The 27,408-nt window shown below is 38.2% G+C and overlaps 2 protein-coding genes across 4 annotated transcripts in view; one reads left to right on the top strand and one right to left on the bottom strand.

The window, feature by feature from the left end:
- PDCD10 (programmed cell death 10) overlaps positions 1 to 20,002 on the bottom strand; it is a 51,253-nt gene extending 31,251 nt beyond the window's left edge. The window contains exons 1-3 of one of the 2 annotated variants that reach the window (XM_019959921.2): positions 19,850 to 19,963; positions 18,649 to 18,709; positions 3,145 to 3,355 (exon numbers count right to left, since the gene is read on the bottom strand). In XM_019959921.2, coding sequence (XP_019815480.1) covers positions 3,145 to 3,240 — 96 coding nt within the window. In that variant the 5' untranslated portion in view covers positions 3,241 to 3,355; positions 18,649 to 18,709; positions 19,850 to 19,963. Of the gene's footprint in view, positions 1 to 3,144; positions 3,356 to 18,648; positions 18,710 to 19,849 lie in introns of both variants that reach the window. The other variant, XM_019959916.2, reaches the window with a different exon arrangement.
- A 703-nt stretch (positions 20,003 to 20,705) lies between these two features.
- Positions 20,706 to 27,408, top strand: part of SERPINI1 (serpin family I member 1) — an 83,145-nt gene continuing 76,442 nt past the window's right edge. Inside the window, exon 1 of one of the 2 annotated variants that reach the window (XM_019959902.2) lies at positions 20,706 to 20,857. The gene's annotated coding sequence lies outside the window, so the exon portion shown is untranslated. The remainder of the gene's footprint in view (positions 20,858 to 27,408) is intronic. The other variant, XM_019959904.2, reaches the window with a different exon arrangement.

Genomic DNA, 27,408 nt, shown 5'->3' with positions numbered 1-27,408 from the left:
TGGCATCCAGTCCCATCACTTCATGGGAAATAGATGGGGAAACAGTGGAAACAGGGTCAGAGTTTCTTTTTTTGGGCTCCAAAATCACTGCAGATGGTGACTGCAGCCATGAAATTAAAAGACGCTTACTCCTTGGAAGGAAAGTTATGACCAAACTAGATAGCATATTCAAAATCAGTGACATTACTTTGCCAACAAAGGTCTGTCTAGTCAAGGCTATGGTTTTTCCTGTGGTCATGTATGGATGTGAGAGTTGGACTATGAAGAAGGCTGAGTGCCAAAGAATTGATGCTTTTGAACTGTGGTGTTGGAGAAGACTCTTGAGAGTCCCTTGGACTGCAAGGAGATCCAACCAGTCCATTCTGAAGGAGATCAGCCCTGGGATTTCTTTGGAAGGAATGATGCTAAAGCTGAAGCTCCAGTATTTTGGCCACCTCACGCGAAGAGTTGACTCATTGGAAAAGACTCTGATGCTGGGAGGGATTGGGTCCAGGAGGAGAAGGGGACGACAAAGGATGAGATGGCTGGATGGCATCACTGACTCGATGGATGTGAGTCTGAGTGAACTCTGAGAGTTGTTGATGGACAGGGAGGCCTGGTGTGCTGCAAATCATGCGTTTGCAAAGAGTAGACACGACTGAGCGACTGAACTGAACTGAACTGAACTTGATGTAGTATCTCTCAGTCTGACACAACCAGCCACTTCGTTTTCAAATTTCTAACAACTTCTAACAACAACTCTGAATCATCTGGCAACGTGTTCTAATCTTGGGCCCATTATATCCCACATGTTGTTCAAGTTTCAGATTTCTGAAGAGATTTACTGGTCCATTCATAGCCAATTCTTTTCCTTTCAAGTTAATTCTTCTTACACATGAATAAAGTAGAAAAGGTATACCAGTATTAATCCTAATACTTCACCCAAATCCTACACGCTACACAACTGTTTTCCAAAGTCAAGCATCACATAAAATGATTTCACCATATGGACGAAAAGGTCACTCAAACTCTTAGAAAAAAAGCTTTTCTCATTCCTCTTTCATTAACTAGAGAGTTAAACTGAAGTTCAGCAATGCAAATTGACCTTCCATAAAGACTCAAAATACCAGATAAATATAGAAAATGCCCCCCAGACAACTTGATCCAATAGCCTACAGAGTTAGCTACATAAATATGAAAAGAGGGACCATCTCTGGATGGAACTGTCATGATGGCTCTTGAAGAACCTGAGAAGTTTAAATACTAAATGTCAAGACAGGTTAATCATCATCTTCAGTGACTCTCTTTACCTCATACCTGGTACAAGGATAACTGAACAGTTAATAATTGATTTGCTTAAACATCTGTATTCCCTGAAACTCTTGAGAAGCATGCTGACTTTTTCTTCCCCATATCTACAGACCCTTGCAGCGGACTCGACAAACAAATGACTGGTATTTAGTAAATATTTACTGAACAGCACTGAAGCACTGCTTCCAACAATACCTATAGTCTTGCAATGCCTGGCTAAAGTGTTAGAACAAAATGGCAGAATTAATGACTGGAGTGTTGGCTACAGCTGCCAGAGATGGGTATAGCCAGTCCTAGAAGAGTGCCTCCAATGCTATCATGGTAGCAGGATAATCGGGACAGGTTTTCCAAAAGATGCCTCCTCTTTGTTTCCTCTCCAGTAAACTTCTAAATTTCCTAACTGCCCAGCTAGGTGTGATCATAAGTCTATATTCTTGCCAATGAGATGTAAATGGAAGTCTCAAGTACGACTTTCAGAAAGGTTACTTTAAGGAAGCTGTATCAGCTGGAAATAAATCCCCACTCCCTGCTTCGTTTTTTTACCCCTTTCAGACAACTTAGGACAAAACAGCAGCAGCCATCCTACATGCTGAAGTGGCCTTGACAAGGGAAGGCAAGCACTAGGATGATGAAACAGAAGACAGGAACCTCAGTTTTTGATGATACTGACTCATAATACTATTAGTCCTGGAGCACTTACCTCCAGAATTTTTTATGTAAAGAAAGAAACTTTAAAGCAAAATAATCTCAAAAATCAGGACCTCAGTTCACCATTAAAAGGAGGGGAGAAATTATCTCTTACAGATCTTCCAGTTCTAAAAACTCTACATAGCTTAGCCTATTAAATATCAACTTAAAAAAAAAAAAAACTAAAATGTATCAGTATTATTAAGTCCTAGAAAATTCCTCAAATAAAAAAGCAATTATATCTTCTCTAGATACAAAGCAATGGTATCTTCCATTTATCAGTAAAATTATGCTTTGTCACTACTCACTCTAACTTTAACTCGGGGCTTCCCTCATAGCTCAGTTGGTAAAGAATCCGTCTGTGATGCAGGAGATCCTGGTTCCATTCCTGGGTGGGGAAGATCCGCTGGAGAAGGGATAGGCTACCCACTCCAGTATTCTTGGGCTTCCCTGTGGCTCAGCTGGTAAAGAATCTGTTTGCAATACTGGAGACCTGGGTTCAATCCCTGGTTTGGGAAGATCCCCTGGAGAAGGGAAAGGCTACCCCTCCGGTATTCTGGCCTGGAGAATTCCACGGACTGTGCATATGCAGTTCATGGGGTCTGGAGAATTCCACAGACTGTGCATATGCAGTTCACGGGGTCGCAAAGAGTCAGACACGACTGAGTGACTTTCACTTTCACCTTTTCACTTTCACTGTAACTCATTAGGATATTTTCGGGCTTGCTCTTCTGGCTACCTAAAAGGTGCTAATCCCCAACTCTTCAACACACTAAGCCTTATTTACCACTTTCAGATGTTAGCATATGTCTCTTATTCCAGTGAGGCCTGTCCTGGCCCCTAAAATAGGTCTCACCTGCTACTTTACTTAACACATTTTGTTTTTACACTTCATAGCACTCATCACAATTCTTCATTTATAAAATTACTTGTATTCTTTTGTCCAATGTCTCTCTCTTCTACTATAGCGAAACCTCCAGAGGAAGAGCAAAAGCTCAGGGCTTTTCCCTCACTGTTTTATGTCGAGCCCTGGAACAATGCTTAATACATAGATGGAGTCCATTTATATAAGTACTTGTTATATGAGGAAACAAACAAACAAATGAATAAATGAAGCAGACATAAAGAAATTCCACAGGTCATGTGAAGAAATGTTTATCCACTTACCTCATTAAACACAGGATACATGACTGCATAGAGGGGCATAGAAACCATAGAAGTGGTCTCAGCTTCATTCTTCATCTCTTCCATTGTCATCCTCATTCAAAAGCCAACTACAGTAGAAAAAGCAGTGCTAAAATGCAGAGGAATCTTCATTCACTGCAGTCTTTCTTCTCTTCTTTGTGATAAAAGAATAAAGCACAAAACATATACTGACCTGGTTAAAGGGCAAGAAAGAACAGATATTTACTATATTAGAATTAAGAATAAAAACTTCAAGTGTTTAACATTTTCATTACAATTTTTTGCTAATCCTTCACTGATTTTGTCACCTAAAAAATAACAAAAACATGGCAACCATCAAAGATTTAAAGCAAATTTTTAAATTGGGAAAATTCCACCAAATGTGATCTATTTGGGGGGAAAAATTGATCTAATTTCTTAATTAAATAATTTAATATTATTTAATCTTGCCAGTGGCATTTTTTGAATCTTTGTTCAAAGTTAACACAGAAACTAGGAAGAAAAATCCATGGGTACTGAAAGTTTGGAAATAAAATATTGAGAATTCAACAATATAAGAGAGAAATTTTGCCTTGAGGAGTTGAGGAAATGTGTTGCTTTTGAAAAGAAAGCAACTATATTTAATTCCTTTGCTAGGGTGAAAACTGAGCCTAATTATAAAGTGAAAGAGTAATAGTAGTTAACATATTTATATATTAAATGATACATAATATGTAAGTTCAACAAAAGAAGCTATCAATTTTGAATAATTTGTACCTTTTATAAAGCATTTTCAGATTATAAAATATTTTCACATGCATTTCGTCCTCCCAATAACTTACCTTATAGTAACTGTCATTGTAATTTTACAGATGAAAAAGCAGACTCAGATGGTAAATAACTTGCCTAAGATCACACATGCAGAGGTCTATGAATTCAGATCTGACACTCCCAAATCAAGAAACAGAGTATCAAGTGAAAACCAAGAACCCCATCTACCCAAGAAAGTACCCAGATGTTATTCATTTACTTTATAAATATATGTTAACCACCTACTACATGCATGTGCAGTGGGGGATGAAAAAGATGTGGTTCTAATCGTTAAAAAATTACCTGATGCAGAATGTGGAAGACCTAAGCAGTTTGAAAGCTACAAAGGCTACTGCTCATAGCTTCAAACACACTCCAATGAACTGTCCCATCTGAGAACTGCTTACTATTCCTCCATATTCCTACCAGTGAAGGGGAACTCAACACCAACTGACATCAACTGAAAGTTTAGTCTTATTTATGGTAGTTCTAAACATGGAAATTTTTTCCTCTTTCTGAGCTTACATCTGCTTCCTGAATTCACAGAATCAAATAATGAAATAAATAATAAATAAAAGGAAGAAAAGGCCAATTCCTAAATTTTATTCTATAAGACAAGACAAAACCATTATCTGATTAGTCAACTGGTACTTAAATAGACTTCTTTGGTCATAGCATTAAGGACAGAAAGGAGGAACGAAGCTGAAGGCAGGAAAAAACTTAAGAAACCTAATGCATCCAGATCAACAGAACCTGAGTAATAAACAAGAGCAAGTAAATATCTGCTGTTACTATCTGACTACTTAATAAACCATTTGATAATCTGCCTTTCCACTTATATTTAACTGTGAATACCTTTTCATAATAAACTTGGAACAAAAAAGAAGGGCTGAAATGCTGTGATACTAATCAAAGTGAAAATGATGGATACCGGATGTACAGTATTGAGAGTAAATGAAAAGCATAGCTATCTATGAAAAAAGAAAGTGAAGACAGTACAGGGTCAACAACAGAACTTGAGGAACTATTTTACAGAATGACAGGAAAAAAAATCTTTCATTTATTTAATAAATATTTCTTTAAAAAAAAAAATTTGACTATCCATACAATATTGGGTCTAGTACTAATACAGAACAGTGAACAAGACAAGACCTCAGAGACCTTGTACTATGGAAGGAAAGACAAAATGAACAATTGTGAAAACCACACAGGATGCTATGCTTTTATGGGAGAACTAGGTAAGAGGACCAGCATCAGGTGTTTCCAAGAGAAGGACGTCAAAAGTTTTAGATGCTTCTGAATATGGACGATAACCTAAAAATTTTTTTATTTTATTTCTTGATGAGATCAAGTATAACACGCAAAGAGCAGTGTCACTTGTACACAGAGGGCACTACCAGCAGAGGCTGAACTGGTGAGCTGGCAAGAGAGGACTTTAAGTTTTAAAGGATCTCAGTCAAAAGGAGGAAGAAATTAAAGGAGGTAAGACACTGAAGTATGCTCAATGGGATCATTTTTGTCTTTCACTCTTTTGAACACATGCCTATACCTGCATATACAAAGGCAGACACAGTTGAATGGATTAGTAAGGTGGCTAGAGTCACTTTCTGAATTCCTGCTGATATCTACCTATCTACCCCACTAAACTCACTCAAACACTTAATTTTACCTTTTCAAATACTGGCATTGATTTTTTTAAAAAAACGTTTTGTCTAATAAGTGGTACTGTACCATGTTGGAAATTTTCTCTTAAGATATTATTTAAATTAACTGTCTCTCTCTATAACTGTCTCTTTCTCTAATTTACTTATACATATATAAATATATACATAGTTTTTCTTGCCTCCAAAACTAACTTTACTATCAGCTACTATTTGTCATCAAAAAGACAGTATTATAGCAACATTATGGGCTACACAGGTGGCTGGTTACTCCACAGTTAACCGCGCTTTTAAAACATTGTTCCCATGGGAAAACTGTTCCAAAGAACCAATTTATAGCTGAACTTTTCAGAACAGACAATCACAAGCTGGGCCAAACAGTTTCATTAGTGTTTATATGTGAATAAAAATCAACAATTCCAATAAGGCTTTTTAAATATTAAACTGTTCTGCCAATTTTAACTTCAAGTTAAAATTTTGTTGTCAATCCTTCTACATGCTTCTTCATTTGAAACAGTTCAATAAACAACGTGCAACTCTATGCCACTTTAATGCCAAATTTAGTCTTAAGAGTTTCTGCCACACACTATGCAACCAAGCAAAGGAGTCTGTTCATTTAAAGAACCACACCTGGGTATATCACAAGGCTCAGAATTAGCATTTCCTGAAACAGCCTCACATTCTCCCTTTGGGGCAGGGCCAAGGTTATTTACTCTCAAATAAATGTGTGAACAAATGGAAGTTCTTGGAATTGATGCATACAGTTCTTGGGAAAAATAGAAGCTTCCTACGTAAAGGAAATTCTAGACTTGAAAAATATTTGTAAGCAGGTTGTCTTGCTTTTCTCTATAGTCAAATCTAATACTAGCCCCCTTACATGATCCCAAATTCTTATAATTCCTTTCACTTCCCTCCCTAAAGGAGGAAAGTTTTATTTATTTTCGTTGGCTCTCCAAACTGTCCATAATATTTAGCTAAAAGAAGTTTATTAATTCCAGCAGTAAATAGAATCCATGAGTTCATGTTATAATTTATAAGTGTATTTCTTTTTCCCAATAGTGACATTACCAGTCAGCATTAGCAGGTACACAGCAGACCTTAATAAACGTTTGCTGAATTCATAAATTAATCAGACAAGAGATGGGCAATTTGTAAGTTGAATCAGTCTTGCTAACACTTTTCAAATACTAAGCCTAGCAAAACAAAAACAAACACAGAAATCTAAATAATTCTATTAACGAAGTCTGGACCCAGTTACATTTACCAGTTTTTATCTCTTTTGGCTATCCCAAGCTCTTCCTACTGTAGTAAACTGAGAATATAAGCATCAGACCACTGCAAATAAAATCAGAATTCCAAAAGAAATTTACAGAAAGCCAAAGGAAAACAAAGGAAACTAAAACAGAGATTATTAATTCTAATGTCTTAATTTTATTAAGGATACAACTGGTGTATAATTTAATAGTTCACAAAATTCTCAAAGGGGAAGCATTCCAACATTGGTTAACCTTGCTTTACACATAAGCAAGACCCAAAAAGTTACCCAGCTTTCAGGAGAAAGCAAAACTTTATGAGAAAGAGTGAAGAGTGCTGCAGTTTCCAAATGCTGGACAACCTAAGCTGTCACAATCACTTCAGGGCTTATTAAAAACACAAGTTCTCAAGGTTACTCATGATCGCCAAGAAAGGGTTAAGGAAGCTGTATTCTCAGCAGCCAGCCCAGATGATTCTCGTGAACAGGACAGGTTGGATATTACTGGTATGGAAAGAACAATGGTTAGAGTCAGAAGAAAGGAAAAAAAAAAAAAAACTGCTAAGGACAGTCTCCAAGACACAGGTAAAATTAAGTTTAACTCAGCACCTGAGACAAGGGTTTTTGGTCCTCCTGACTTGACAGAAGTTTCACTTAATCACTGGCCTTGTTTCCTCATCAGAAAGTACAAAGGAGGTAAAAACTGTATCATTTTAAAAAAGGCCATGGAACTTTAAAATTCAAGGACAGTAAAACTTTATTCCTGGTGTCTACTAAGGGTTCCAAAGGAATTTCATGGGAAATTAAAAAAAAAAAAAACTCATGAGATCATAGAAAATATTTACAAATTCTGATAAAGGAGATCTTCTTGAATGATTGATTCAGGGTTTCAAATAACTAACACCACTTTGCTTTCTCTCAAGCACCCAGCATCACAAATCATACCCAGAAACTGAATTTTTTTAAAGGTAGGAATAGATCAGTCTGGCCAAGTCACATAGTTGGAAAGGTGAGCATTTGATATCACGACCTACCTTTCAGGACCTTCTCAGGTCAAAATGTTGTAGCCACTTCCAAACAAGAGACAAAAGTTTAGAGGAAGATGCTAGGAAAAAGGCAGGCAGAGGAAAAGGGCACGCAAGAGATCCTACTTAGACCAAAATGAATTTGGTAAAGAATCTACCTGCTACACAGGACTCGTGGGTTCGATCCCTGGGTCAGGAAGATTCTCTAGAGGAGGAAATGGCAACCTACTCTAGTATTCTTGCCTGGAGAATCCCATGACAGAGGAGCCTGACAGGCTACAGTCCATGGGGTCGCAAAGAGTCAGATACGACTGAGGCGACTTTGTAAGGTTCTAAGAAAGGCTTAACACTTCACCTAAAGGTGAATAGGAATAGGGCTGTTTGAATTACACAGTGGTTTACCCCTTACTTTAACCAGTTTCACCTAAGGTCGACAAAGGTCCAAAATAATAAATGGAACATTTCAGAAATAAACAATTCATAAATTTTTAACTGTTTGCCATTCTGAGCAGCATAATGTAATCTCACACCCTCCAGTCTGAGACCCCCTAATCATAGATATCATCTGCTCCTAACATGCCACTACTCACATCATCATGGCTTGATGATCCTCCTTCAGATGTATCATCAGGTCAATAGTAAGAAAACAAAAGAAGGTCAATAGTATCCTAACACTAAACCACAATGCCCATGTCATTCACCTCACTTAGTCTTATCACTCAGACATTTTATCACCTAGTATCATCACAGGAAGGTAAGTACAGTACACTAAGATATTTTGAGACCATAATTGCATAACTTTATTACACTGAATTATTATAATTGCTCTATTTTATTATGGCTGCCAATCTCTTGCTATTTATAAATTAAACTATCATAGATATGGATGTATAGGAAAAAAAAATAATAGTATATGGAGAGCTTGGTACTATCTGAGGTTTCCAACATCCACTAGGAGTCTTGGAACCTATAGGCATAGCAGGGGGAAGTTGTGAGGGGGCTACTGTACTTAATTAACATTATTAGCACTGTCATTAGAGTGGTGAGTAACAAGCACAGTGACTCTAGAACCAGACTTGCTTGGATTCAATAAACTGTTCATTTATCCAATAAATGTACTGGGTAATAACTACAGTTTACCAGCCCTTTCTCTCACAGGAGCCTTCTCTCTCCACAATTTGAGAACCACTGCTCTAGGCACAATCAGTACACAAGCATTATGAACAAAAGTAAGTGGTCAAAATGTAAAGGTAAGCGCTGGCAAAAATTATCCAGACCCAGATTTTTTTCCATAATTCAGATAGTTTCAGATCTCAATCTCTCACCAGTAAATTTATCTGTATTGTTGTCACATACTCATGCATTTAAGAAACCTAAACATTAAGACTATAAAATTTTAAAGCAAAAACAGCCATTAGCACATATTCCTCTATACTTTCAAGTCCAATCTCCAAATCTCACAATTTAGAAATAAAAGTCCCCAGAAATTCACATTAATAAACTAAACAGTGACATATTGTAAGTATATATTCTATAGAGCTACTATAACCCATTGTGTGGGACATGCCTGCCACGTCTTCTGTCTTCCAAAGTGATCTACTTCTAGGATCACCTGCCCTGCTCTCTGTGTCCTCCACGGATCACTCAGCTGACAGCCAAGACCCCCAGACTCCAGGCAGAATATTTAGAGACTAACGCCAATGGGAACGTGGCTCTGATTCAAGGTCGCCTTAGGGTATACAGCAGCACAAGTCTGTGGATCTTCCATTTCTTAATACCAAGACCTCTGACTCAGGTACTGTAAAAGTTAACTGCATCATGTCAGTGTAAGAATATTTGGGGGGAGTAGTGTCTAAATCGGAGAAGGCAATGGCACTCCACTCCAGTACTCTTGCCTGGAAAATCCCATGGATGGAGGAGCCTGGTGGGCTGCAGTCCCTGGGGTCACTAAGAGTCGGACACGACTGAGCGACTTCACTTTCACTTTTCACTTTTCATGCATTGGAGAGAGAAATGGCAACCCACTCTGGTGTTCTTGCCTGGAGAATCCCAGGGACGGGGGAGCCTGGTGGGCTGCCATCTATGGGGTCGCACAGGGTCGGACACAACTGAAGCGACTTAGCAGCAGCAGTGTCTAAATACAGAAATCATAAATGGACAAGTAACTAACATTTTCTACATATGTATGGATAGCAGAGTAGTAGGTAAGTGCTCAGATTTAAAACAGGTTTAAGTCTGAATGGGTGATACCATTTAATCTCTTTTTAAACTCAATGAGAAATTTACTGGCAATACTGACTGAGGTATTCACATCACATTCACACTGAGGTATGTCAGATACTGCAATAAGTACAAAATGCATGTACTTATTGCAGTATCTGACATACAATAAACATTCATATTATTAGTTACTGATATTTCATCCAAGATTCTATGAATCTGACACAGCATCAGGACTGGAATGAGTGTGAGGCAAACCAGATGGCTAGAGCACAAAATTAAGCTCTTACTTGTAGGACACAGAGTGAGTGCCTCTTAAAATTTTGTATACTAAACTCTTTGCTTGCCTCATCCTAGTCCTGCCCCTGCACAGTACACACAAGGATGGGCTAATACTGATTATCACAATGTCAAAAAGGACACTTACAATAGCCTTTTAAAACCTTTCCTTCCCCACTTGCCAAAATGAAGGCATATATAAATTACCTGGGCCACCCAAAAAGTTACAGGTGTCATCCAAAGCAAATTACAGTTTAGGAATTCTTAAAAAATGTGATCATCAAATGCATTTTAAAATTATTTGCTAAGTCTGTGTTAAAAATTTTATTCTCTTAGTGTATGTAGATCAATTTAATAAAGAAAGTTGTGGCCCAGAAGCAGGCTTGGTAGAAGAGTGATATCAAGATGTGGTCAAAGAACTTCCCAAAAAAATCTGTAAGAGGGGATAATCTATACAGGAAAACCAAAAGAGAATAGAATCAAAAGGCTTGTTACCTCTGATGGGAAAGGGGAACAACAAAAATAGCAACTGCTATTTGAGCTTCTAAGATATTTCTGCACAAGTTCAGGGGAAAAGACACATCTCTTTGGCAGTGACAATATTCTATTTTCTCCCCCTATTTGAATGCCTAAAGTTTTGTTCAATTCTGGTCTGAACAAAATTTAAATGAAAACATTTGTTGAAGGGTAGGAAGCAAATTTGTTCCTTTGAATGTGTTCATCTTTTGCCCACGAAGTTCTTAATCTAGTGGTTCATGAATTAAACGCCTAATTGCCTTAGTGTTTAAGATACATCTCTATATTCTTTTGCATTAGTATTTGTGAGTTTCAATTTCTCTAATACAACTCTAAAGCCTTCCTTTAAAACCCCTTAGAAATTCAACTCAAGCTCTCGTGGGCTCCCTCGTGGTTCAGATGGTAAAGCATCTGCCTGCAATGTGGTAGTCCTGGGTTCTGTCCCTGGGTTGGGAAGACACCCTGGAGAAGGGAACGGCTACCCACTCCAGTATTCTTGCCTGGAGAATTCCATGGACAGAGGAGCCTGGAGGGCTAAGTCCCAAAGAATCACACACGACTGAGCAACTAACACACACACGTAACACACGGCTCAGGCTTACCTGCTCTGTATCACTTATAGTCTTACATTTTCCTTAATAACTCCTTATCGCCTAAGGTTCGCTACAGTATGCAATGTGTATTTTCTTTATCAAATTTCTTTGCACCACAAGACTGCCACAAGGTGCTTAAATGTTGATAAAATTATTAGCCCCAGATATTAGGTTGGTACAAATGTAATTGCAGTTTTGCACTGTTGAAATTTGCTGTTTGATATTGGAATATATTCTTAATAAATGTGGTTATGTTATACATTATTTTAAAGTGCATTTCTCACTTTATGTTTTTTTGCTAATCATTTACTACTTGCTGTTTATTTTATATTTATTTTGGACTATGGAAATGATGTTAGACAAAACGCAAATTCGGGCAATTTTCTCATCTGAGTTCAAAAAGGGTCATAAGGCAGCGCTGACAACTCACACCATCAACAACGCATTTGGCCCAGGAACTGCTAACGAGCACACAGTGCAGTGGTGGTTCAAGAAGTTCCGCAAAGGAGGTAAGAGCCTTGAAGATGAGGAGCACAGTGGCCAGCCGTCAGAAGTTGACAACAACCGAGAGCAATCATTGAAGCTGATTCTCTTATAACTACAGGAGAAGTTGCTGAAGAACTCAACATCTCAACCATTCTACAATCACTTGGTATTAGAAGCAAACTGGAAGGTGAAAAAGCTAGTTAAGTGGGTGCCTCGTGAGCTGACTGCAAACCAAAAAAAAAAAACATTGCTTTGAAGTATATTCTCTTATTCTACACAACAACAACAAACTATTTCTCGATTGGATTGTTATGTGAGATGAAAAGTGGATTTTATATGACAACTGGTGGTGATGCAAGTTCAGTGCTGGACTGAGAAGAATCTCCAAAATACATCCCAAAACCAAACTTGCACCAAAGTCCTGGTTACTGTTTGGTAGTGTCTGATCTACTACAACATTCTGAATCCTAGTGAAACCACTACATCTGGTAGGTATGCTCAGCAAATTGATGAGATGCACCGAAAACTGCAATGCTTGCAGCCAGCACTGGTCTACACGGCCTAATTCTTATCCAGGACAACATCTGACCACACGTTGCACAACACTTCAAAAGTTGAATGAATTGGGCCTTACCTCATTCGCCAGGTTCACCTGACCTCTCGTCAACCAACTACCACTTCTTCAAGCATCTCACCAACTTTTTGCAGGCAAAATGCTTCCATAACCAAAAGGATGCAGAAAATGCTTTCCAAGAGTTTGTTGAATCCCCAAGCATGGATTTTTACACTACAGGAATAAACAAACTTCTTTCTCATTGGCAAAAATGTGTTGATTGTAATGGTTCCTATTTTGATTAATAAAGATGTATTTTAGCCAAGTTATGATTTAAAATTCACGGACTGAAACTGCAATTACTTTTGCACCAACCTAATAAATGGACTCTGACTCATTTGTTTAACAGTAAGTGAGAATAAGGACAAGATTCTATCTAGATAATGACATTTAACTTCACCTTTAGCTCCAAGTGATCTCAAATAAAAATGCTATTAGTCACAAGAAGAAATGAAGGAGACAGAATGGCATCTGTTTGTATCGTATATACAATTCTTCCCATGACCTTCACTTATAAAACTGTAATTCATTTTTCAAGGAAGGACACCAAAATTAAGGGAGGACCTCAGAAACCTCTCAAGTTTTGACAGTACTGTCAAAATGCCAATTTTATTACGAATAAAGTCATCTGCCAAGTGTCTACTCCTGAATAAAAGGCCACAGCATTATTCGAAATCCTATGGAATTAAACTAGACAGCCTTGTAACAATGTGAACTGCTATAGGGAGCAGTTGCACTCTGGAGGCTAGGTATGACTCATTTACCATTCCCAAATGCCTTTGGTTCCAGCAACATAAGAAGTCTAAGAAGGAAGCAAGAGTTTAACACCTGAGGGTTTTGTCCTTCCTGAACTCCAAACTCCATTAGATTTCCAGTTCATCCTGAAGACAGGATGGCTGAATAAGGCAGAAAGGCATATTTCAGTGCCAGGGACCCGAAGGTAACTCAGAAAAACTATCATTTTTTCCCCCTTCCTATTGGCTCTGATGCAAAATTATCAAATGAATTGATGCATGTTCAAGTACTTAATATATCAGAAAGACCAAATGTCCATATAATGGTCCACCCCGCTACTATCCACTAAATTATAAACACTGTACAGAAGTTTTATTCCTTTCTCTATTTCCTAGTACCTAGCTCAGTACTCTGCATAAGTAAGTGTAGTCGCTCAGTCGTGTCCGACTCTTTGCAATCCCGTGGACTGTAGCCCACCAGGCTCCTCTGTCCATGTGATTCTCCAGGCAAGAATACTGGAGTGGGTTGTCATTTTCTTCTCCAGGGGATCTTCATAGTCACTCTAAATCAGCAGCAGGGTAGGAGATGCGATAATGAAAAGCTAGATATAGTCCATGCCCTTGAGGGTGTGCAGTCTTGTAGGGAAGAGAGACAATAAAGAAATACATGTCAAGCTGCCACTTTACATAACTCCGGGGAGCATACCTGTGTCATACTATACATATACTTGCCCTATGCAAATTCAACGGGCACGTTTAACATTTTTCATTTTCGAAGAAAACAAAAAGAAAAATAACTATTGAAATACTGGGTGATTTTAACTCCATTCCGCAAATATAAGCCCCTGAATGAAAGTGATAAAGACATGGATCTGCTGCTACCCACCACTGGACTGAGAGCCACAGCTGTCCCCCAAATGAGAGGCTCACCACACTGTGACTCTTGTAGTATAATGTACATATTTCCTTTCCAGAAAGATCTCTGAATAGCAAGTTAAATACTTGACGCAGCACTCAAAGGAAAAGTAATTCTATTCCACTGCTAGAGAAAAAATGTATTTGTTAATGCTATGTCAGTTTCCAATGTGGTAACTTTCAAAATGTTCCTTTTAGAGTAAATTTTAAGTAATTTTTGCCTGCCACCTTGACTTTAGTATCTAAGACACAACGTTTTGTAACTGGAACTCTTTAAGTTGAGCCCTCCATCGGTGCTCAAAAACTAACATCATTTTTACTGCCATGATTAAAAATATAGTGTCTTAACTTCACCAGCATGGATTTAAATCCTAATTCCAAGCAATAAGTGGTTGAGTAACCTTGCGAAAGTTACTTAACCTCCCTATACTTTAGTTTTCTTAAACTGGGGATAATAGTGCCTCTATATCACAGGGTCATACAAAGATTTAAGGCAATTTTACACATAATATATATTTAACAAATATATGATAAATGAATGAATCAAAGTATCATTATTATACAATCTATCTCTTTCTGGTAAACTTATTGCCAAAGGACTGGCCTGAGTAAACAGTAATGACTACTACTTAATATGTTCCACTGCTGTTACCCAATAATTCATAAGCCAGCTGATGAAAAAGAAAAATCTTTTTTTTTTTTAAATAGCAACACCTGATTCTAGACAACTGTACAGTGACACTGAGTTTGAAGACCCATTTCACTTTTTAAGTGGTTAAAAAGAAAGATTATGCACACCAAAAAACGTAAGCGTGACCCTGAAAAATATGATTATAATATTACATTGTATCCAAGATGCAATTAATTGTGTAGCTAAAATGAGAAAACTAAATTCTACATAGAAACAAAAATGGACCACCAAACTACACAGTTTACCTTTCTGCAAATAAATTATTTCTAACTGCTACAATAAAGGTACTTTCACTTTTTACATCATGTGTGTGTGCATGCTTGTACTGCTAAAATATAAATCACTAATAAGACTGCAACTTTCTATAACATTTCAAATGCAGTAATATACACCATCAATCACACAATTTAACTTCTAAATCACTTCTGCAGTTTATATTGTGGAGAAAAAATTAACATGGAATTAGCTTAAAATTCTTGGCACACGTTACCAATCATAACAACCTTAATAACTGAACAAGATATAAGAAGCAGTACCTCAGTTTTATCCTTCACTTACTGGTATGCTAGGTCAATACGAATTTTATTATCCCTGATTCAAGTAACATAGGGACTTACCTAAAAATATAAGTTTAGGATTTACCAAAGACTTGTATTAATAATAAAAACTGGGCTAAATATGAGCAAGCACTTTTTGACAATATTTTGTGGGACAGTGAACTGGTAAATTCATGAAGCCATGCAAGGCTACAGCAACTCTGAGCTGCTGAACTTATTCTATACCATTATAGTAGTACTCTGAAGGATCAGAGAATTTGTTTTCAGAACCAAAACCTAGCACAATCTATTTCTGAATTGTCTTCATGTTTCGAAAGTAATATTTTTACTCTTGTAAGTACTGAGGTTTAAAGAAATAAGATATTACCTTAAGACCCACTGAAATATGACAATTTTCATGAAGCTCAAACTATAAGCTCCTTTGAAATAAACACCACTCAGTTTTATAGTCACCTTGTCTAAGGCAAGTTATATTAAAGGTAAAATTCAAAGGAAGATTACTGTGGTTAAAAAACAACAAAGAAAAGGGAAAATCATGAATTTTGTTGAAGACAGACGAGCTAACAGGGAAGAAGAGAATTCACAGAAAGTTAGTTTCTTGCATATCTATATTTTATTATAATTAATAAAGAGCAGGATAGTGATAAGGTCTCCAAAAACACTGTTATACAGAAATTTTGCTGTAATAGAAAATGATTCCTTTGCCATTTCCACACAGAAAACTAGCCCCATTTTACAGACCTCCAAGAAAGAACAAACATCTTTCTATAATTTGTATCCAACTTCTGTCAATAACCTCTTTTTATCCAAAGGTAGGAAACACATCTCTTTCATGCATTTTTGTATTTCTGCCCCTTGCAGAGTGCTGGATGCACTATGTATGGACGCACTGTGCATGAAAGCACTTACATTTATTCATACACTCAGCAAATAATTACTGACTACTTAACTTTGTGCTGGGCACTGTGTAAGTAATGAGGTAAGGCACATGACAAATAAGGGCCCACTCAGGAAGCTTACTGTCTAGTGAGGGAGACAGACACTTATAAAATAAACACAAAAATAATTAAGTTCCTATTGTGATGATGCTACAAAAAAGTACAGAGTATGGTGAATATATAGTAGTAACTTAGTTTGAGGAAGGAGGAGTCAAAGGTCAGGGAACATTCCCTGAGAAATGACATCTAAACTGAGACTTGAAAATTAACTAGGAGTTGGCCAGACTTGGGGCCTCCCTGGTAGCTCAGACAGTAGAATCTGCCTGCAAGGCAAGCAGGAGACCCGGGTTCAATCCCTAGGACGGGAAGATCCCCTGGAGAAGGGAATGGCTACCCATTCCAGTATTCTTGCCTGAAGAACTCCATAGATAGAGGAGTGTGGTGGGCTACAGTCCATGGAGTTGAAAAGAGCCAGACTTGGGAAGGGGAGGTGAAGCAGTCCAAGCAGGAGGATGAAACAGGTATAAATGCCCCCAAGTCAGGAAAGAGCTTATGCAGGTAGTAACTGAAAGGCACAGTAATGCAGGTAGTAACTGAAAGGCACAGTAAACAAGAAAGGCTGGAGATAAGGCTGGAAAGCTACACAGGAAACAAAAGAGAAACTGTCAGCACTGAATAGAGTAACAGGGTAATAGTACCTGAATATTTAAGTCATTTTAAGTCTTTTTCTCATGTAAAAATAAATAAGGAAACTGAGTCTTTATCTCAAAGTATTAAAAAGATCTATAGTTAAAAGACCTGGATTATGCCTTGGTACCGCCAGTTACTAGTTACAGAATCCTGCACTTAAAACCAATCTGAACTTCTTTCTTTATTCTCTTTGTAAACAGGTACTCAGTTATACCACCACAGTACTCCAGCATGTGACTGAAAGATGATAAACACAATAAAAACATTATCTTACCATTCTGTTACTGACCAGACAAAATACCAAAACTACGATGACCCTCAGAGATGAAGAAAAGTTAGTGGTACAATCTAACCAAGGACAAAAATTAGCATGCACTAGACAAGTGCATTCGGAGAAGGCAATGGCAATCTACTCCAGTACTCTTGCCTGGAAAATCCCATGGACGGAGGAGCCTGGTAGGCTGCAGTCCATGGGGTCGCTAGGAGTCGGACATGACTGAGCGACTTCACTTTCATGCATTGGAGAAGGAAATGGCAACCCACTTCAGTATTCTTGCCTGGAGAATCCCAGGGACGGGAGAGCCTGATGGGCTGCCGTCTATGGGGTCACATAGAGTCGGACACGACTGAAACGACTTAGCAGCAGCAGCAGCACCAAAGTGTGTTATGTCAATTTCACTAATTCCCAAATTTTGCTGACTTTTGGTTCAAAAGTTCATTCCACAACCTCCCAAATGCATGCCAAAAATTAGAACTCATTTCTCACTTCCTCCAACAAACCAAATGCCTGTATGTGGCCATATAGAAAATATATTAACATTCTTTCTTTACTATCACTGACTCATGATCAGTTTATGGTTTACTTTAACTACCGCACCCGTCTAACACAGCACTGAGTCAGTTATCTCCACATAATTGTCCACTTGCTTAGCTAGGTCTTCCTTTCTTGTGTACTGCATTTCTTACTCATGGTGCTAACTATTCTTGATTTTACTTCATTCTATAGTATTACACCTCTCTTTTATTTTAAAAGTCATTTTTATTTTAAAAGGAATGTAATAGAACTCCTGATCCTAGAAAGTGTTTTTGCATTCAAAAGTTAAGACATATTGTGGGTAATTTTAATAACTGCAGAGTACATTCAAATGCGCCATATTTCAATGGTCAATGCATACAACAGTAAGCCATGACAGATTACCTGCGATCAGCAGATAACTGATTCTTATATATAAACTTATTAGGAACAAATGTCAATGAATGTACTACTAAAACTCTATTAAAGAACTGTCTAATATTTATGCACTGTAATTATATGTGGTCACAACAATGGATAAGACTGGAACAAGCACACTATTTTCTGCTCAATACAAAACATAAATGTACTATTTTTCCATTCTTTAACATAAAACAAGGATGAGTTAAAACTCATAGATGGTAAGAAAAATAAAATATACAAAAGCCTGATGTTATTTACACACACACACGAAAAGAAAATGAGGGGAAGTAAAAACAAAAACGTCATGTTACCTCCAAGAAATGCAGCGTATCTTCTTTTCTAGTAATGAGCACACTAAACTGTCTCTTGATGCTGTATTATTTGAAAAAGTGTAAAATAAGTTTCGTGGAAGAATCCCAATCCCATTGTTCTCAGTTGAGAATAATAATAATAATACAGTCCTAAAGTAGAAAGGGAAAGGAGTATCTTTCAAGAGTAGAGATGAGCCATATTGTTACCTTTCTCCTGTCCCATTAACTACCCTTTAAAACGGTAGCACCATTCATTACTGAATATACCTCTAATATGAGGAAAAAACAGCTAAGTTGAAATTGATTCTTATTTTTCCAACAACAGATTAGAGTGAGTGCTTCTTTTATTGAGGAATTCACAGATGGCTTCTTAGAAATACCTAAAATGCATTACTTTGCAACTTCCTCTTCAAAAAACACAACCAACCTCCCCACTTTTTCTTTCTGGTACGGCAGCTCAGATTTAGAAGCTGGATTACAAATGGATTAGAGTCAGAAGATCTGTCCCTACGTGTGTGACCTTGTGCACATCATTTACCCCCTCAGTTTCCTTATTAGCATCCCACTAGGAATACTCCTTGAAACAGCAAAGGTGTAAATACATATTAGGAATTACATCTTTATAAAGTTAAACTTGCCTATTCGGAGCAAAATTACCTCCTTAGAGGGACCACATCATGAAACTGGAACTGAATCCGTAGATCTCTGTCAACATTTTGACTCTTCCTTCTACAGTTCTCTTCTCTCAAAGGGCATAACCCGAGTCACCTTAAGAGTCGACTCCAAGTGCCCCTTCCTTCCTCCACTCCTTCCCTATCCTACTTCTAAAGCTAGGGGAAAACAGCAGTCTCATCTCCCCGCCCCAAGCCACACCTTCAGAGGACCCCACCCCAGGCACATCCGCCCTCTCCCTACTCCGGGGGCAGCAGAGGCCAACCTCGCCCTTCCCCTCCCGCCCCCACCTACAGGAGACTTCCTGGAGGCGTTCAGGCCCGAGCAGGGCAGGCGGCATTTACAAACCCGCTTTACGCCACTCGCGTAGGGTAACCTCGCTTACGCCCATAGGGCCCCGTTCCCAGCCCTGTCCGCTCCGCCTGCCAGAACCAAGCCCTAGTGCCTTAGCCACGGCCCCCATGTGACCCCAGACCTCTTCTGCTCCACGCGGGACCACAGGGACTGGGACAGAACAGCCACACCTTACCGGTTACTGAGGTACTGACTTCACTTCCCACCTTTGAAGCCCTCTTCAACTCCCGGATCAATTCACTCCGGCGACGCCGGAAGGACCCGAGAGGAACCAGGCGTTGTCCGGAATCCTGCCCAGCCGGAGTCGCGCAGGGGCCTATGGGGACTCGTAGTCCCGCTCGCTGGCATCATCGGCAATTCCTGCATACCCAGGACTACAATTCCCGTCAGGCTATGCGATGCAACCGAAGACTATGGGTGGGGACACTTTTAGCCAATAAGGAGAGAGTCCCTGCCTTTGCGGGAGGAGGTGAGAAGAAGAGAGAGGGTGCACAGAAAGAAGAGGAAGGGAGGGGTCAGCTCTCACCTGCGCCAATCAGGATGCAGGGTCGGCCCGGCAGGCGTCTCACCCATTGTGGGGGCGGGCTAGCGGAGGCAAGGAGGGAACGAGGGTGGGGGAAGAGCTTCAAGTGGCTAAAGTGAGGCGGCTGAGCCTCGCGGGCGGCGGGGAAGTCACTGGGGAATCGCCAGGGTGGAGGGAAAGCGAGATGTGGGGATGCGCTCCGGCCGAAGGATCAGTTTCCCCGAAAGCGGCCAAGCACCAGGCACACCGATCGTTCAGACCTGCGGGTCGGGCAGGGATAGGTTGAGCCTAGGCTACTCGCGGATATGCCCTGACGGGGCGGGGAGCTGCTCCAGGTGTCAGGCTACTGCGTGAGGGGAGAGGGGTCACCAGGGGAGGGAAGCGGCAAAGAAGCTGCAGGAGCGCGAGGAAACGCTTAGGTACCAGAGCAGCAGCTTCCCGCTGCCTCCAGCCAGGACAGCAGCCGGAACAGCAGGGGGAGGAGCAACAGCTGCTGAATTCGCCAACTAGAGGAGGGGGAGGCGGAGCTTGGGTCCCTGTAGCAGCCGAAGGCGCAGCCTGGACTGTAGTTTCCCGGGAGAGAGAGCAGGAACAGGAGCGGAGCGCAGTCCTCGAAGCCTTAGGTCCAGCATCCCGCCAGGGGTTGCAGGTGTGTGGGAGGTAAGCGTGGGTGCCTCTCCTGGGCTTCTGCTCTGCCCAGGAGAAAGCGTCTTCCAATAGGAATTTTATCAAGGCACAGCTAAAAAGAGTCTCTGACTAAGGTTAGCGAACTGGTGCAAACCCTTTTAGGTGAAAGATATACGTTTTTGGAGTTTAAGGGAGGATAAGGCAGCAAAAGGTGGCTTGACTCGGGGCATTAAGGGCGTGGTTAGTGTTTTTGATCTGAGTTGTACCATTAAACTGTTCTGGGAGATTTTAATATTGAGGAAACCCTGCTAATTGAGGGCAAGGTGGATGATATTTGGGTAGGTGCGTAGCTGGTAAAATACAGAAAATTTTGTCATTGATAGAGAATTACTTCAGAACTGTTTCGCTGGTCAAATAACTTTGCAGTTTTCCTCACTATGTGCCCTTTATGTTGTTTTATCAGATTGTCCTGCTACAGATCCGTTTTCGGTGGTTATACTGCAGGTTTCTAGAATTGCAAGATCTCTATTAAATAATCAAATGCAGTCAGAAATAATCAAGATGATTGAACCTATCAAAAGTATAACTTTTGCCAGCAATCATGTAAAAATGCTTTTTATAATAGAGGGATACTTAGCTTTCCCTGCCAGTGGCTCTAGAATATCGGAACAAAGACCAGGACTCAGCCTACAGTGGGAACGTATGTTGTACTTCACTGCTGCCCCTTATTCTCTCATTTGTGTCTAGTAGTATTTGTACATTTTAACAAACAGAAGTACCAAGAGAGCTGTGCAAGGATCTTTTCTGTTTAGAGATCATGTGCTAAGTGATTTCCCTTAGTATGCATTATGATGGGTTCAGACTTAACACATGTAATGGTATTATAAAATAATAGTTTATTCTCAGTACGAAACCATGTGTGGTTTCTTTGACTATAATTAAATACCTGTAGATGGAAATATGTTTTTAATTCTAGATAAAGATGAAAGTCCCATCTACCTTTGTGTAACTATGACAGAATTACAGCCTTTTTTTAAAAAGAAAGGTTGTAAAAAGCTATTTGCCCAGTTCATTTTCTTTTTGTTACAGAGGTTCCCCCAGATTACATAGCTTTTAATCATAGTAGCATATTGCAGCACATTTTGCCCAGAAATGCTTTCTTTGTGACAGTTGTATATTTCAGAGTCTGCCTGAATACTTTAATTTGGGATTTTTTTTTCTTTTTAACTGGGGTCAGTAAAATGGAATAATTGCCTTCTATTTTTTTGTTTCCATGGTTTGCTGATTCACTCATGATTTTTGGATTTTATTTCTGTAACACACACAGAATTCTTTTCTGAAAAGAAATGGCTAGAAAAAATTCATAGCTTAAAGTTCAATCCTACTGAGCGCTACCACTGATAAGCCTAAGTGACTTAATCAATGTATATACTCCAAAAGCCCCTCCCATACTCTCACAATTAGAGAAATATATAGGGGACACATGTTAGAAAAACAGTGTCTTTTTAGATTGTACTCAAGTAGATCAAGTAAGTATTAGAAGCAACAAAGAGCTTAGAAGGAAGAAAAGGCAACAGTAGCCACTAAACTTCGCAACTATGGTTAAGGAAGGGATTTTATCTTTGCTGCATCACCAGAGAGTCTGTGAATCTACATATAGCTGATATGACCTGTGGAAATGATTTTAGGTGGAAAAATGGGTACTAGGGTGTAGTTAGGTTTGGAAAAGATTGTGTTTGCCCTTGTTATTTCTGATTAAGTAGATCATCCTGAATCAGTCTGTTTCTGTCTCAGGCTCTGCTACTGTTTCATTTTGTGAAACTGAATACTTGCTGTCACTGGGTTGTTTCTACCATGTAATAATAATAATTAAGAATAATACTGGCACTGAAATTCTTTCAGGGTCTTTATCAAAAGATCTTTTTGACAGGGTTTGGTTGGGAGTCAGTTAGTAATCAAGTAAATAAGATAGAAAATACATACCAAAACAGTTGAAATTCAGATGTACTTTGAGTCCCAACTATTTATAGGTCTTGATGCTTTGAAGCATCAAAAAGGAATTCTCATTATGAATGAATGAGTCTGTGGTATTAACAGAATTTTTCACCTTTTTCCAAGATATGGATCTTTTTTATTGTGTCAGTGTAAAAGATTGGGTTTCTGTATCATTTGAGAATAAGAAAACCATGTTTTTATAAGGAAGAAAATCATTGGCAGTATGTGGCACTTGAGTATTTGTTACCTTGGACTCTTGACACATTTTAAATTGGTGTTCACACTAAATCTCAGAATTCTTAAATGTTACTGGTGAGAAGTTCCTCATATGACAGTTTATAGTTTTCTGTGAAGCATTACTTGGTTTAAAAGCACATTATTCTGCTCTTTATTTTTACTATTTGCGTATGGCTATCAGAGTATATATAGGATGAGAAAGGAAAAAAAAATCAGCAGAATGCAGAATGTCTCTCAAGTGGAAGATGCTCATGGGATTAGTGTCCTTTAGCTGAAAGACCTGGTTAATTTCAAATTACAATATATATTGGACTTTTTTTTTACATAACATTCTAACTCTAAGCCTATTGAGTAAAAATAATTGAGTAGCATGGATTTCTCTCTAATAGGAGGATTCACTGTTGCATGCAGCACAAAAGAATAAGATTTAAAGGTTCAAGATCAAATGGTTTTGATGTGGGACAGGGATAGGTGGCATAGAGGACAAGGGGGGATAAATATGAGGAAAAATGTATGAGACACATACCCTTAGCAAGAGAAAAAAGAGATTTGATCCTTTTTTGGTTGAATGCCTGTAAGTGATTTCATGACCTTTTTTTCCCCCCAAGTTATTAATTTCTAGAGGCCTACACCCATTGTGGGAGACAGTACTTTCCTACATTATCATTTTAACTGAAGCCAAATAGACATTAATTCATTACATGTTGAATAATCATCGGTTATTGAAGCAAAGTGGAAAGACTACTGCAGGTGTATATGTGTATGTGAAACTTAGTATTATTTGGATATAATATTAAAAAGTAAAAACTGATGTTTTCCCCTAAATAACAGAAGTACTTGAACTAGACACTAAAGCAAGATACCCCTTGCTTCCTGCCCCTGCCACCTTTAAAAGCCATCTTCTAAAGTTAAATACTGCTTTGAGGATCAAGATTAATTGTCATACAGAGGTAAAGATTTGTTTCTGTTTTATTTTCAGTCTTATGTTTAATGTCAGCATTTAGTCATTAAAGTTTGGTTAACTGTGTTTTAAGTAACAATTATTAGCTCCTGGAGACTCTATGCTCCTTTCCTATCTTTTGCTCTTAGCACCAACATCATGCCCAGCAGAAAGAAGTTGCCCTATAACCACTTACTATTTCAAGAACTTGGAACCAATACTTCTTTAATGTATGTGTTGAGACATCTTGCACTTTGATGAAGAAGTCAGTTGCCCTCACAGAATAATTACTCTACATTAGGCCTTCTGAGAATGTCTTTGTGCTGTTTAGCCTTTACCAAAGTGTTACTTGAGCCCGATTTGATTCCGACTGGGCTGCAAAGATTTACCTACAACTTTGTGTGCCCCCATTTCTAAATTCATAGCAGAGACAAGGAATTATAGGCAAGGAAAAGGGCTCTCCTGCTAGTGGCACTTAAGATCAGCCTTCTACAACCAGAGGAACCTGTGGCTCACCATCATACACCTTAATAAGATACCTTTGTTGAAGCTTATCTATTAAAAATCATATTTCATTCTATAAAAATTGAATTTACTCTTCAATTTTTTCTAATCATTCTTTTTTTAAAAAGTCAGATTTATTGTGTTTAAGCACATGTGGAATTGGGCATTTATTGTTTTTGTACTTGACCTTCCAGAAACAATCTGATTAGTGTTAGAATTAAGAATTCAAATGTGATTTTCCTTTTATTATTATAAGACCTGGAGAATTTAATTGTAAATAGTTCTTTAGCAGTGAATTTAATAAGGGCAGATATTTAACTTGTCTTTTGTTTACTTTTTAATATGCCTTTATTAGCATACTGATATAGAGTTTGACTTAGATGATTGATTAATCTTCATGTTTCGATGGCATTACTCTTTAGCTCAGCACAGTGTCTTGTATAGAGTTAGCTGAGTTCCTGTCTTCCTCACCAGATGCATAGTATCTTCAGAATTAAGACTGAGTTTCATTTCCCTTGGTATTTACTTTGACAGCCTTATACATAGTTTAACAATAACAGTCATTATATTTTGACAACCTATAATGAAGCATTCTACATTTTTCACAAACAAGTACAACTAGAAAAATGAAATTTTCTTAGACATCTCTTTTTACACTAAATTCAGCCCACTGCCCTCAACAGTTGCTTATATCAAGCTAAATATAAATATCACTGCCTCTTCCTGGATTTCTGAATGAATAAACATTGTTTAGTTAGTGGCAACTTTGCATGTGTGTATACTTTAAATATAAATTTATTAATTCAAAGCAGTTTGGAATTTGTGTGGTCTCTCGTTGTCTCTAGAACTGTGCTGACTTAAAGGTGTACTTTTATGTAACATTCCCCACTATACACATATATACGCATTTTTTACTTTTTTTTTCCTTAACGCCTGAAAGTAGACTTAAAGTACGTGAATACAACATGAGGCCTTCTCTTAACTAAAACTTAACTGCTCTTGAATATTCTATTTTCAGTGAAATGGTTACAATGGGAGACCGTACTCAGACTTATTAAATTTAAATTATTCAAGTATTTGTCATCTTTGAGCCAGCATGGGCAGAGGATGAGTTCTGAGACATTGACAGAGCTCAGTGCTGGCCTTCCATACAGCCCAGCTGCTCAAGTGCGCCTGGTTCCTCAAGCTCAAGCCACTGCTTCAAGGCCCTCTTCTGGTTTAGGCTAAGAAAGGAAAGCCTTCTGATCCCACAGCTCATAATTTAGTATGGGAAGGAAGGCAGATGGAATTTACTTTGATTTAATTACTTCATTTTCCTAAGTGTATTGTTTTTCCCAGATATACCAAAGTTCCCAGTAACAGTAACTCAAGTGTCAGAAAGTATTTCTGTAGCACAGTCTAGCAATTCAGTGAGTACCTATCAACCCATAGTTTGTTTTTCTGTTAGTATCTTAACATTTTTGAATGGACCTCCAAGAGCTCACTGGGATACTTCTGATATTTTGCCCCCATTGGACTGCTTCTGTCTTTTTCTTGATAACCTAAATTTTGTTCTGAAACCTAAGTTTTATTTGAGCTCTTTTAATCCTATATAACTTAAAGAGTTAATTTTATTGTTTTTTCACCTTTTAGTAGTATGCTATAGATACTGTATTATGATGTATAATTTTTGCCATTCACTTGAATTAAATCAGTTATTGGAGCATTTAATTGTTGTGTACTTCACAAAGTAATTTAAAATCACTGAAGCAATTAATGCCTTTTAGATACATCCAGCCTCCCAGTTAAGTAACCTCTACTAACTATTCTAAATCTCTTTTAAAAATAAATGTCAGTAACAAAATTATAAAGACCTAATAATAGCTATTCATTTTTTAGTATAACAACAGATTTAGTTAATAATTATTAATATATAATTAAACATTTTGAAGGAGAAAGAAGTCTTATTGTCCAGGGTTATCTTAAAAACCAAATTTCATTTACATTATGTGGCCAAAATTAATTGACAATTTAAAAAGTAGTTCGTAAGTATGTATCAGTTAGAAATGCTTTCAGCTGCAAGTTTCATGCACAGTGACATGAAATAATAGGGATTTATTTTTTTTCCAGGACAAAAAGTCTAGAAGAAAGTGGTTGTGTCCTTTTGTTTAGAGGCTAGTTGAATGTAGTCAGGATTTTGTCTTCATGCTTTCTCTTGTGCCTGATACAAGATGGATGCTTCTGCAGATCAAGATATCATATTCTAGTTTAGGGCAGGAAGACTGAGGAACAGCTTGTACCTATTGAGTTTTTCTCTTTTAATAAGGAAATAAAAGCTTTTCCAATGACCTCTACCAAATGTCCACTGTGGACTTAGTGGCCCATGGCATGTAGCTACCCCTAGCATTAAGGGATGTTGAGATATCAAGGACTTTGGACCTTTGTGGTGGATGAAGCAGGGGAACAATGGTTTGAATGTAATTTGGGGTAACCAATCAATAGTGTTAGCCATAGTCTGATAATTAAAACTATACTAACTTTACTAACTTTAAAATGTATTCCATCTTCTAACTGACTCATTGTTTCCTGTTTGTTCATTTGGGTTTTTGTTTGTTTTTCTCCCCAGGTTAGAAAACTCTGATCTTCTTACACCAAGTTTTCGTTTCTGTGACTACCAGAGTTGAAGTCTCTGGGCAAAGGCATTTCCCAAAGACTGATGGTATCTCTAGTTAAAAGACCATCTAGCCAAATCACATATAATACTTGTCCTGTTCTGTTCATTACAGATATTTTCTGTAGCATTGAAAGGATGTTTCTATTTTTAAATCTGCTTTAAGCCTCCAAGTATCACAGAATCTTCATATAGGTCAAATTGAAAAATATAGATGTAGTATAAATAAAAGAACAATTGAATAGTAAACAAAACTTA

The sequence above is a fragment of the Bos indicus genome, chromosome 1 (assembly GCF_029378745.1).
Source record: "Bos indicus isolate NIAB-ARS_2022 breed Sahiwal x Tharparkar chromosome 1, NIAB-ARS_B.indTharparkar_mat_pri_1.0, whole genome shotgun sequence".
In the NCBI taxonomy this organism is placed as follows: Eukaryota; Metazoa; Chordata; class Mammalia; order Artiodactyla; family Bovidae; genus Bos; species Bos indicus.
The sequence above is the reverse complement of the archived record's forward strand: the minus strand, read 5'-3'. Positions and strand labels throughout refer to the sequence as shown.